This window comes from Eucyclogobius newberryi, unplaced genomic scaffold (assembly GCF_026437365.1).
Source record: "Eucyclogobius newberryi isolate DKJ021-1_F unplaced genomic scaffold, fEucNew1.0.hap1 SCAF_7, whole genome shotgun sequence".
NCBI classification, from domain to species: Eukaryota; Metazoa; Chordata; class Actinopteri; order Gobiiformes; family Gobiidae; genus Eucyclogobius; species Eucyclogobius newberryi.
This window is the reverse complement of record NW_027316389.1, coordinates 19,643,982-19,657,323: the sequence shown is the minus strand read 5'-3', so window position 1 is coordinate 19,657,323 and position 13,342 is coordinate 19,643,982. Positions and strand designations below refer to the sequence as shown.

Here is a 13,342-nt window from a genome sequence, read left to right as displayed (position 1 = left end):
ATTGCAACTAATTGATTATTAAGATAATCAAATGAAAATGACACGGGAAAACAAACTTTCCTTTTGAAATATATTGCACCAGGAAGTTCCTTTGGACTGATGACATTTTGTAAAAAAAAAAAATCACATTTTCCATTCTAAATTCTCTGTTTGATAATTTAATCTTGCAATTATTTTGTTGATTAATTGATTTGTAAAATGCTATTTGCAGCCCTAAGCTTCACTAAAATGAAATTAATTCCACAGCCCTAGTGCACCTACAACTTTGTCTTCTATGTTTCTCTGCCACAGGCTGAGACTGAGCCTCCGTCATGATCCCGAGTCTGAACACCAAACCCTGCACCGACAGCAGCAGCATTACGGAGCTGGTGGGAGCTCTGTGCGACCGCTGCCTGTCCGGAGTGTCGTGGAAGAGGCGCGCCATGGGAGGCGTCTCCAGAGAAACTTTCCACAGCACCCTGAAGAAGGTTGCCTACGAAGCGCTCTTATCCAAGCTCTTCCAAGACGCCGGCACCAAAACCACCTCCATCCCTAAACCAAATCTTCCGGCTGCTGCCAACCCAACACCCCCGAGGAATAAAATCTTGATGATATGTTTCGACTTGCGAGTGGCGGGATGCAGGGAGGAGGCGGAGCGGTTGGAGGAGCTGCTGGATACGCTGCCAGAGGGCACAGCTTCGGGTTTAAAGGAAGTAGACGGCGCGCTGGAGCTCCTAGCGCAGCTTGCCGGCTCCACGCCCCCGCCCGTCACCACCTTCAGCCAGGACTACATGAGAAGGGAGCGGGCCGTGCTGCGTAAGCCTCCACCCTGGGGCTATCAGAGTGAGGAGCTGCAGAGGCTGGAGGCCAGGTCTTGGGGACTCATTTGTGCCGAGGAGTGGGGGACTCTGGAGACGTTGCGGGCGGGACAGAGCCTGATGGATGCCCCGCCCGGCACTGGGTTGCTCGCTCTCCGGAGGATAAGTGAGGCGGAGGAAAAGTTTGAAAGGGAGACCAGGCTGTCGCTGTTCGGGGCGCTGCAGCAGACCCGCACCTGGGACATGGACATAAGACTGGACATTCCTCCCGTGCCCATTAATATTGATGTCACTGGACTGGCCATCAAGGTAATCAATCAGACGGGCACTTTAGCACACATTAGGCATCTAAATTATGAGGAAAAATGCCACAATCGAGTGCCATATTTGTGATAGTAGTAATGATATTTGATGCATTTGGACATAGTATCTGTTCTGATCCAGTGTACTGCATTAGGTATTGGTTTAGAATAATATTCTAAACCAATTTATATTATATTAATATCAGTCAATTTTTTAACTATGATCACTGATGATGCTTATTATCTTATTTATTTAAGATAGAGGTTTTTGATCAGTTTGGAGATATGTTTTTGATACGTAAATTCATCAACCGTGTCAAGAAGACAACACAAAGATAAATTTAGGATGATATCAACATCATAACATCAACATTTAGAATATAACACACATTTTCTTTTCAAATTCATACATTTTTGGGGGATTCTGCTTCCCAAACACAAAATTAGGAGAATATTACAGTTATTGTATGCATTTTCTTGTATTTGTATTGTAAAAGCAGGTCTAAGGGTTAAAATGAGACCAATGTGTGTTGTGTGCATCAGATTGTTGAGTATTTTATCATCCGAGAACCAGGAAGTGCACTGTTGGCATGCTAGTTGTTCGCTTTACCGAGAGCTCGGGCGTCTGAAAGTTGTGCACCGTTATAAACTCATCGTGTTCAATATTTAAGAATGTGTTTGGAAAGTTGGAAGAACTCTGGACTCCTGCAAAGTTTCATGTTTTTAAGACATTTACACCTTATAATATGGTTATGACAAGTTTAGTTACGTTTGTCTTTCTTTTAAATTATTTAGATATGGATCTTGTGTCCCTAACGTGTGTGTTGTAATTAGTTTTCCTCGTCTTTGCAGGTTCCTCCTTCGTTAGACCAGTCTGAAGATGAGGGCTTCCAGTCGGCCTCCAACCTGACGCCAGACTCTCAGTCGGAGTCCAGCCCAGGTCCAGAGCTCGATCCCTGGGAAGCTCTTCTAACGTTTGAGCCTCAACGGCGACGCTGCTGGGAGTCTGTCGGCTGGTAAATAACTTTGAATTATTCTAATAGATTAAATGGGCTGTAATGCAGTATTTTGTAACACAGGTCTTTGGAGTTAGACAGGACTTAAACCGCGCCAGACTAGAACCGCCCCCAACTAGAACCGCCCCTGACTAGAACCGCCCCCCGACTAGAACCGCCCCCCGACTAGAACCGCCCCCCGACTAGAACCCGCCCCCCGACTAGAACCGCCCCCCGACTAAAATGGCACGACTAGAACCGCCCGACTAGTACCGCTCTCGACTAGTACCGCCCCCGACTAGTACCGCCCCCGACTAGAACCGCCCCTGACTAGAACCGCCCCCCGACTAAAATGGCACGACTAGAACCGCCCCGACTAGAACTGCCCCCCGACTAGAACCATCCCCCCCGACCCCCGACTAAAATGGCACGACTAGAACCGCCCGACTAGAACCACCGCGCCCGACTAGAACCACCGCGCCCGACTAGAACCACCGCGCCCGACTGGAACGAACCGCACCCGACTGGAACATCGCCCGACTGGAACATCGCCCGACTAGAACATCGCCCGACTAGAACATCGCCCGACTAGAACATCGCCCGACTCGAACCTCGCCCGACTCGAACCTCGCCCGACAAGAACCTCGCCCGACAAGAACCTCGCCCGACAAGAACCTCGCCCGACAAGAACCGGGCCCGACAAGAACCGTGCCCGACTAGAACCTTGGGATTCAAACTAGGGCTAAACTGTGGACTAAAACTGAGTCCAGTCCACATCATTCACCACTAAACTGGGGCCAAGCTGGGACTAATGCAGTACAAATTTGAACGCCCCCCGACCCTCTTGTCCTCCTTTAGTCCTCCGGGGAGTCGCGAGGCCCTGTTTGTCACGGAGTCGGGCAGAGAGGCGCTGGACCAGCTTTACCGTCTGTGGGAGGGGGGCATGAGGGTGGTGGGCGGAGACACACCTTCTCCTCTGATCCCTCTGCCTCAGGACACACAAACACAACTCGTCACAGACCTCCTGAACGTCCTCATCGGGGTCGCCTCAACCACCTTCCCCCTCAGTCAGGTTTGAAAAATGAGAGATAATGTATGTGTGTAATTGGATAAGAATCGTTTGTAAAATCTTGGGCTACTTAATTGAAGAAGAATAAACATATTATGATTTTTATTAGATGTGTTTTTGCTAATATCACATTGTTATTTCCAATATTGCACAGCTCTGGTATGATACTGAAAACATGGCATTAATGAGACAAAATTTTAACCTTCTTAAATAATTTTTCAATGATAAAGATCAATTTTTTAAAAAGTTTGAGGTGTAGAATTGTTGTCTGACTAACATTTTTATTCTTTATTCAATGACACCATTTTTGTAGTGGATTAGATCAATAACTGCAACTAATATTAAACTTAAAGGTTATTTGTTAATTGGTCCACTTAAATGGCACAGGGTTAAGGTTAGTCAAATAAGTCAAACATGTTAAAAAACGTCACCCATTTCCCCTCCTTAGTGGGAAATGTGTGGAAAAATGAATACTATTGCAATTGTTGTTTTTGCAGACATTGAAACAGGCATTGTTAGAATATCGTGTATCTATTTCATGTATAATTAAAGCTATTAAAAAAAGGAGCTCAAAAAGAGACAGAAATCTCCCAAACAAGTGCAATTTCTGTGTAGTGCAGTTTTGTGTCATATTTGAATCTCATCCAGGACATTTTTGGCCCATTCCGGACGTATTGACGAAAATCTCAATGCAAAAAAAACCCTTGATATATAAGTTTTTGTTGATATTGTATTTCAAACTTACAATTAAAAATTCACTTCTCAGTTGCCTAAATAAATAATAATCCGTTAAAATCTGTTAATCGTCGTAATGTTATGGCTGATTTGTTTTTGTGTTATTTCTAACGTAAAGAAATGCTATTATAAAAAGATACGTTGCAGGTTGACAAATGTTCACAAATGTTCACAAATGTTGTTGTATTGCTCTTCCATCCATCCATTTTCTACCGCTTTGTTCCTTTCGGGGGTGGCGGGTGACTGGAGCCTATCCCAGTGACTTCGGGCCGTCGCAGGGCGAACACAGAGACATAGACATCACAGACAAACATTCACTAGGGCCAATTTAGAGTCACCAATTTTAGCCTAACAAATGCATGTGTTTGGATGGTGGGAGGATCCGGAGAACCCGGAGAGAACCCACGGTAACACGGGGAGAACATGCAGACTCCACCCAGAGAGATCATGTGATGTTGGTCTGGTCCGGGAATCAAACCCATTATCTCCTTCTTGGGAGGCAAGAGCGCTAACCGCCTTTGCCACCGTGCACCCCGTTGTATTGCTGTTCTCTAACTAAATTAATTTCTATCTTTAACTCCCTGGAAGCTTGATGTCTGCGATGTTTTTACTCGGCTGAAATAAAACGGCCGCGAGCGAGACAAAAATGGCAAACATCTTACTATAAAACAATAACTCTGCTAACTATTGCTTCACAATTCACTACGGATGCGATTCTCGACGAAATGCAATATTTTAAGTTACACGAGGACTCGCGCTGCTGCAGGCTTGTTTTATTGGATGTTATTGGACCATACAGTTATTCATTACGCCTTCCTCACCTCAATAAATATGTAATTCTCTGAGGTGGGAGGAACGGCGAGAACTATGCGCACGTGTTTAAGGCTTAAATTACTTGAGTAAAAAGTAGCACTTCTGATGACTTTTCGTGTTCAAGTGGAGTTTGAAATGTAATAAAACTCACACCAAATTAAAGCGTGTTATGATCAAATTGTACTTTGAAATGCATCACTGAATATCAGAGATTTTGTGTTGGTGTCTGTGCAAAATAATGTACAAAACCAAAGTAGGCCTGGAAAATATGTAAAAAGAATCACATTTTTAATCACAACTTCAATAGAAATGTGTACTAGAAATGAATACTTATGAAAAGCAATTTAATGGGAATCGGAATAAAGTGCTCGTATTTTTTAGCGCCATGATCATAATTTTTTCACACACAACACAATCCACTTACACTTAAAATCTTCATTTCAGATGTGGTTGGGCAATATTGACAAAAATTAAAATCTATTTTTAGGATTGTCTTGAAACCAATATTTGTACAATATTTTCATGTAAAATGTATTGCTCAAAACATGAATAGACCATAAAATTAACCACAAAAGAAGCAGAAATATCACTATATATCTTTGTTTGGGAGACACTAGGCATTTTGACTCTTTTTGCTGTATTTTTGAAAACTTAAAATTAGGGCTGCAACAAGATAATCGATTAATCACAACTGATTGATTATAGAAATGTCTGCTAATTAAGTAATTGAATAATCACTAACTGGTTTATACATAGACTCCAAAACATGCCATGGTCTGAGAGAAGAGGTTTTATTTATTACTCGGATACAAAAATGTGTGTTTTTAATGAAAACACCCTTTTTGTCTGAAAATATTCTCCACCAGGACGTCGTCAGATGGATTAAGTTCAGCTTTATCTGGATAAAATTGGCTAAAATTCTCATATTGACTGGTCTGTCATCGAAAGAATAAATGCTAGACTAATCGATTACCAAAATAATCGTTAGTTGCAGGCCTACTTTATTTTTTTATTTTTTTTTATTTAAATGTTTTTATATTTTATTTTTTATACATTAAAGAACATGCAGCCCTACTTTAAATGATAAACTTTAAACCCGACATTCGAAAATTTGCATTAATCCCCCAAAAATATTTCGATATATTCCATTTTCCTTGAGATTGAAATCCTTCTCAGCACGTGTTACAACCACACGGCTCAGGTAAAGCTAATCCGCCCTTTGCCGTCCCATTGTTCCCAGAGCGTGCAGTTCGATGTGAGGCCGGGCGTGTGCGTGTCGGGGGCGTCTCCGGAGAGCGTGTCCCGGCTGCTGCACGAGCTCGCCCAGTACGGCACCCACTACCTGCGCCTCAGCCACTTCTCCCTGCAGAGCGCGGACAAGAAGGGGCTCGTCTTCCAGGTGCCGCGCTCCACTTTCACTCACTTTGCACAGTATTTCTGCAAACTGCAATATTGATCTAAAAACTGTGTGAAAATAGAAGCTGGTCCATTAAGTCTCATTCAATTCTCTGTTGGTGGCCCCTGTCTTTAAAGCAGCTTGTAATTTATGCTGTTTTTTATTTTGGAAAAACTGCTCTAACCCTAACCCTGTACCGTATTTTCCGGAGTATAAGTCGCACCGGAATATAAGTCGCATTTTCGAGGGAGATTTATTTGATGAATTCCAAGACCAAGAACAGACATTTAATCTTGAAATGCAATTTAAAATAATAACATGGTGAATAGGTGTACTTCAGCTACATGAGGCACAGACAGAACTGTGGTAAGTGTCTGGTATGTTAACGTAACATATTAACAGTTATTCAGATAACTATAGCATAAAGAACATGCTAACAAGTTTACCAAAGCATCAGTTTTACCCCAAATCACTAAATCCATTGAATTCTTCTTCCTCTGTGTCACTTCTAAACAACTCCACAAACTCCAGAGGAAGAGGATGTGCAGATTCTTCTTCTGCGTCACTTAGAGCGCCCTCTTGTGGTTATCAGTGTGAAAATATAAAATAATATCACATATAAGTCGCACACCGGCCAAAACTATGAAAAAAGATGTGACTTATAGTCCGGAAGATACGGTAAATACGCTTTTGAAAAAATATAGCACACTCACAACTTAAGTTAATACCTTCATTCTGTTTTTACTAGGGTTTTAGCTGTTAAAACGACACATTCATTGTACTTTCATCTCACCGTGATACTTTTGCTTGGCCAGCTACATGTTTATTACGAAAATAATACAAGCAATTTTCAAAGTATATCTTGCACATTGTTTCCTTTTAAATCAGTTGCGTTTGTGTTTCTTTGTCTGAAAAAGGTACTGTACTCTTGTTTTATACCACGACATTGAGTGTGTTTGGTTCCTTCAGGCGTTTACAGGCGGCCTGAGGAAGTACCTGCACTACTACAGAGCCTGCGTCCTCAGCACTCCGCCCACCCTCAGCCTCCTCACCATCGGCTTCCTCTTCCGCAAAGTGGGCAACCAGCTCAGGTACGAGGGCGGGGGTCCGGTCCGTCGCGTTACATAAGCGCGCGGCACGTTAAACTTAGCAGCTCGGTACTCCTGACCAAGAACACAGAAGATAACGTGAAGAATCGGTTCCTCGAGCGGTTTGCCGCGAGAACGTTGAAGGACGGGTGTGATGCACGTGACCCTTTTTACGTTGGAACAGTCGATACCTGAAATACTGAACTATTACTATACTACACTATCACTATACTTCATCTGAAATAAGGAGAAACAATCGCTGAGGATGGTTATTGGCAGTCACTTCTACTCGATTGTCATTCAACAGCTTCTCTGACGTAATAAAAAGGCGTTTCCTTTTGGTCAATCATGATTTTCAGGATATTTATTATTTTATAAGTTAAATGTTTTTCAGTCTTAAATTCACGAACATAAACAAAAGACAGAAAAGTATTACATTTCACATTCACATTTTTAGAATAAATTACATAATTTACTGTGTTCTGTGTTCTGGTGCATTTCCTTACTCTCGCCCTCAGAGGCAACTGTTGTGATTTTGAGCGTTACAAAAATTAATTGAATTGAATAACTCAAATACATTTATTTAATACAATTTTAATTGTCACTTAAAGGACACACATTTATTGCATTTGTTAATTTTATTGATTGTTTTATTAAGTATTTTATTTGGATATCCTGTGTTTGTTTTAATCTGTATATTGTTTAAAGAAAATGATAATGTGTTTCTCGCTTTGGGTTTTCCCTGTTTAAATAAATTATCAAAAGACAGAAATGGAAAAAAATAAATGTTCTCAATAGCCAATAACGATACAAAAAATGCATACAATTTGTCGTTTAAAGCTTGGACTTGACAGACTGGAGCATCACTGTGAAAAACAACTCCAGTTCCAGGGAAACTGTTGGACAATCATTACAAATGTGCCAGAAGTCTTTGTTTACAGCACATTTTGAACATTTTGCCTGAATTCACGTGCCTTTTTGCACCGTGACACCTGCACAATACTATCGTTTCTTTTACCGATGCTGTTTTCCCTCCGCGTCACGTGTAATCTCCTCCGTCTTAATCGCAGGTACCTGTCGGAGCTCTGCTGTGTGGACGGGCCCTTGGGTGCGGGCCAGGCCACCTTCCCTGTGGTGGGTTTCGGTTGTTTCATATCCTCCATCTTGAATGTGTTGTGCCTGAACAGATGAGACGTGTGGGCTCTTCTCCTCTGCAGGGCGTGAAGCTGCTGTCCTACCTGTACAACGAGGCCCAGAATAACTGCAGTAATGAAAACTACCCGGTCCTTCTGTCGCTGCTGAAGAGGAGCTGTGCGCCCTACACACGGTACGACAACGGGGGGCACAACTGTGACATGAACCCATCAGCCAACTGCCAAAAGATGTGTTTGTTTGTCAAGTAGATGTGTGATAGACGACATGTTTTATAACACTGTGCATGAAAATCACACAGCACATTATTAAAAACAGATGGTATGCCTTTTAATTTAGTAATAAGCTGTCACATATTTAGATCAAGATGTTCCACTTTGTTTTGTATAAACTTAAAAATAGAAATAGTAGAAGAGATAATAGTTATTTTTTTATTCATTTTTGAATGGCTATGCAACTGTTTATCTTTCTTTTCTTTTAATGATTTCAGTTATTTTTACTTATTTTTTAATGGCTATGCAAACCAGTTTTAAATTATTTTCTCCTTATTATTTTAATGTTTTGAGTTATTTTTTGTTTATTTTAAGTGGCAATGCAACCTTTTTAAAATTAATTTATAGAAAAATAAAGTTATTTTTAATTTTTTAATGGCTATGCCAACTTATTTTTTTAAAAAACTTTTCAAAACTTTTTTTAAATGACCCAGTTTTAATTTAGCAAAAACTCTCATGTAAGGGCTGTGAGTGGAGATAGGGGGTAGGTGAAAACTGCAATTTTCTGAGCACTTAAACAATACAATAAAGGATAATTCAAACTCAAAATACATTCTGGTGGCACAAGCAATCCTGTTTTTTAAAAGTTCAACAAGCAAAAAGAATAGTTTGTAATGCTATAATTTATTGTACAGCTTGTTTTTAGACTTTGGGGGAGAAAATTAGATTACGGGGCCTCCATAATCTCGTTCCGAAACTAAACAAATGAAAAAAAGGCTGAAATGGAAACAGTTTAGTTTCCTTTTGCAGTTAAAATCACACACAGTGGGAAAGAAGTGCAAGAAAAGCCTCAAATTGCACAACAAAGCATCCAAAACAACCACACAAAGAATTGACATAAGTAAAAGTACCACGAAATATTTGACACGGTGAAAGTACTTGAGCTGAAATACAAACTGCTAAAGTCATACAAGTTTCACAGCGCGTAATATGACTCAAATGATAGCACATTTTAAAATTTGATACATTGAAATTGCTATTTTTCCTCAAACGCGATTAACCTGGCTGACATTAGTATTCAACTCTCTTCATATTATTCAGCATTCTATTGTGTTTTGCCTCGTGTCAAGGACGTTTTCTCTGCTCTTCTCCCCCTCTTCCTGGTTTCGCGTGGCCGACCTCAGCTTCGTGTCCGATTGGGTGTACAGCGGCGTGTTTCGGGATGTTTACGGAGAGTTCATGATCCAGGTCAACGAGGAGTACCTGGGTTTTCGAGGTGAGATAACGAGCGCGGCACACTTCACTGTCAAAAGGGAGGAACTCGTCGGGCAGATTGTCCCGCCAAAAACACACACACACTTTTCATTACATCCTTTATTGCCCAGTTGGATTTGTCCGTGTCACACAGTTATTGGAAGATAATCAGGAGGAAACTGAGTCAGAGAGCGAGCGAGAGTGATGGGGAGGAGGAGAGAGGGGAGAGGGAGAGGAGAGAGGGTAAGGAGAGAGAGAGGGGAAGAAGGAGGAGCGAGGGGGAGGAGGAGAGAGGGGAAGAAGTAGGAGAGAGGGTAAGGAGAGAGAGAGGGGAAGAAGGAGGAGCGAGGGGGAGGAGGAGAGAGGGAGAGGGGGGAGGAGATAGTGAGAAGAGGAGGAGAGTGGGAGGAGGAGAGAGGGGACAGGAGGAAAGAGAGGGGACAGGAGGAGGGGGAGAGGAGGAGGGGGAGAGGAGGAGGAGGAGAGGGGCGAGAGAGGGGCGAGGGGGAGGGGAGGGGGGAGGAGATGGAGAGAGGGAGAGGAGGAGAAAAAGAGGGGGAGATAACGGAGAGGAGGGAAGAAGAAGGAAAGGGAGGAGAAGGAGAACAGGAGGAGAGAACAAGAGAGGGCGGAGAGGCGAAGGACCTTAGGGGAGAAGGAAAGGAAGGGCAAAATGAGAGGAAGAGGAGATGGAGATGAAAGACGAGAGGAAGGACAAAGGGAGAGAGGGAAGTAGGGGAGAGAGAAGCCGATTAGAGCCTCCTCAGTCTCTTCTTTCTCTCACTCCCGTCCACTTCTTTTCCTCCCTCTCTCCTCACGCGCTCTTCCTCTTGCACCCAGCTCTCTTTATATTTTCTCTATCTCATCATCTTTCTCTCTGCCTCTCCATCTCCTCTCTTCCCTCCTTTTCTCTGTTTCAATGTCTGCAAATGAAGAATGACTCGCTCACGCTTGCACATAATCGCACACAGACTAATGCAGAGACTGAGAAGTTTCAATCGTGCAGCGCGACGACACGAGCATCTTCACCTCATTAAACCAGGATCACACTTAAGGACTAGAACAGGACTCAGAACCAGGACTCAGAACCAGGACTCAGAACCAGGACTCAGAACCTGGACTCAAACCAGGACTCGAACCAGGACTCAAAACCAGGACTCAAACCAGGACTCACTCAAACCAGGACTCACTCAAACCAGGACTCAAACCCAGGACTCAAACCCAGGACTCAAACCCAGGACTCAAACCCAGGACTCAAACCCAGGACTCAAACCCAGGACTCAGAACCTGGACTCAGAACCTGGACTCAGAACCTGGACTCAGAACCAGGACTCAGAACCAGGACTCAGAACCAGGACTCAGAACCAGGACTCAGAACCAGGACCCTAAAGCAAAATCAAAAGTGGATTAAAATGGGCCTAAAGGAGAATATTTGTTTTAGTTTGTAATATTGTGGCACCCTTGGACAATACACTTGACTTAACCTTGACCTCGATGAAACAAAAATCAAACTTCTTACCATCTGGCTGGAGGGCAGCGTGCATGACCTCCTGCACCGCTGTCACGAGGCACAAACATAATACAAAATACTTGATACAAAATACAATAAAAAGACACGGCCATTTTTCATTCCTTTCACTCGCTTATTAAAGGTGCACTGCGTAACTTTTCCCGTGTGGAGTTGGCCACCTGCTCGTCTCCATGAAAGTGTTATTGCTTCTTCCGGAACGTTCCACAGCGTGATGTTTAACCTGATCCAGCGTTATTTGATTGTGGGTGTTTTCATTGCATCGCTTTCTCGTCTCCGTGGAGATACCGTTTTAACGCCGTACTGTGGAACATTTCCGATTTAGCGCGATAGCATCCATCTCCTTTAAGTGCCTTTGACAGGTTGGACGACTCATTAAACTAAAATGCAGTTAAGTTTTAAATATTTCAAATTAAAACACAGAATTGCACATTTTTTAAATTTATAATGTCACTTCCTGTTTGTGATTGATGACATCACACTAGGAAATTACCCAGCAAACACTGAGAAAAATCGAATGGTAATTTTTTTTTTATTTGACAAATGAAAATGTATGAGAGCGACTTTATTTTATTTAGTTGAATAAATGTTTAGAATGTAAAAAAAAAATGCTCATTTTGTGTAAATTATGCATAAACGTTGGAATGTGATGTCACTTCCTGTAATTTTCTGCATATTTTTCAACTTTTCTCCACAAATACCTGCTCGATCGGTGTAAAACTATCATTTACATTTACAATGTGTACAAATACAACAGTACAAAAACAGCCATACGCCCTTTTAGAGACACGCAGGTGGCGGACCTCCACCATAAATGTTACATAGGTAATCTTTAAGAAAATCTATTTAGCGAGCGTCTATTTCTCTTAACAAAAGCCGCGCCCCCTTTATAGCCGCGGGTTCACATTTCGGTCACATTTATTACTATTTTTAAGAGAGGGATTTGTTTTTTCGGGAGCTTCTCGGCAAAGACCCCCACAGAGTTTTATACGAGTCATTATGGGCCGGCCCCGAAAAACACAGATCATATTCACACAGAGAAATAATAGATACACACCACGCAGAGGGAGGGAAAGACACACACACACTCATTTCACTGCAGTAATCAGGTTTGGCTGTGGGGGGCGCCGCTGTGGAAAAGTCAAATGCATTTTACAAGTGCTCAACACTTATTTGCTCATATTGGCTCAAAAATAAACATTGACAAAGGAAGGTGTGCCATATGTTGACAAATCCTGATTTATATAATTAATTATGCAAAATATGTATGAAATAAAGTATTGTATATTTAGCTATAGGGCTGGGACAATACATCGTTTTGCTATATTGTATCACATATTTTTGTTCATTACTGTATTGCATTAAGAATTAACTCTGTAAAGAATATTATTATTGACTCTCAATTTATTGAATTTGCAGTACTTTGGGCCCTGTGTATCGTCCCAGCCCTAGTTATTACTCGTCTATGTTATATTAGTCATTTCTAATGTCTTTAGTTCATAAATATTTGGAGTAATTTTGTTGCGTGTAGACATTTTTTTGTTGTTGTTTTTTCACTGTTTTACGTTTCTCAGTTTGATTTAACTTTTTCTCATTAAAAACAACACAATAATACCGTATTTGCATAATATAGAAGAAAAAACACATAAGTCCCACTGGGGAAACAGAAATAGAACAGACATTAATCTTGAAATGCAGTTTAAAATAATAACAGATGAGAGAACATGGTGAATAGTTGTACGTATGCTAACGCTAACACCTTCAGCTACATGACGCACAGACAGAACTGTGGTAAGTGTCTGGTATGTTAACGTAACATATGAACAGTTATTCAGATAACTATAGCATAAAGAACATGCTAACAAGTTTACCAAAGCATCAGTATTACCCCAAATCACTAAATCCATTGAATTCTTCTTCCTCTGTGTCACTTCTAAACAACTCCACAAACTCCAGAGGAAGAGGAAGAGCAGATTCTTCTTCTGCGTCGCTTAGAGCCTA

The 13,342-nt window shown here is 41.8% G+C and overlaps 1 protein-coding gene across 1 annotated transcript in view; it reads left to right on the top strand.

Moving 5' to 3' along the window:
- Nucleotides 1–294: 294 nt before the first annotated feature.
- tubgcp6 (tubulin gamma complex component 6) overlaps nucleotides 295–13,342 on the top strand; it is a 60,026-nt gene continuing 46,978 nt past the window's right edge. Inside the window, exons 1-8 of the mRNA XM_072434845.1 lie at nucleotides 295–1,106; nucleotides 1,952–2,115; nucleotides 2,953–3,166; nucleotides 5,952–6,110; nucleotides 7,077–7,198; nucleotides 8,266–8,329; nucleotides 8,413–8,522; nucleotides 9,744–9,835. Of these exons, the coding sequence (XP_072290946.1) occupies nucleotides 312–1,106; nucleotides 1,952–2,115; nucleotides 2,953–3,166; nucleotides 5,952–6,110; nucleotides 7,077–7,198; nucleotides 8,266–8,329; nucleotides 8,413–8,522; nucleotides 9,744–9,835 (1,720 nt within the window). The 5' untranslated portion in view covers nucleotides 295–311. The remainder of the gene's footprint in view (nucleotides 1,107–1,951; nucleotides 2,116–2,952; nucleotides 3,167–5,951; nucleotides 6,111–7,076; nucleotides 7,199–8,265; nucleotides 8,330–8,412; nucleotides 8,523–9,743; nucleotides 9,836–13,342) is intronic.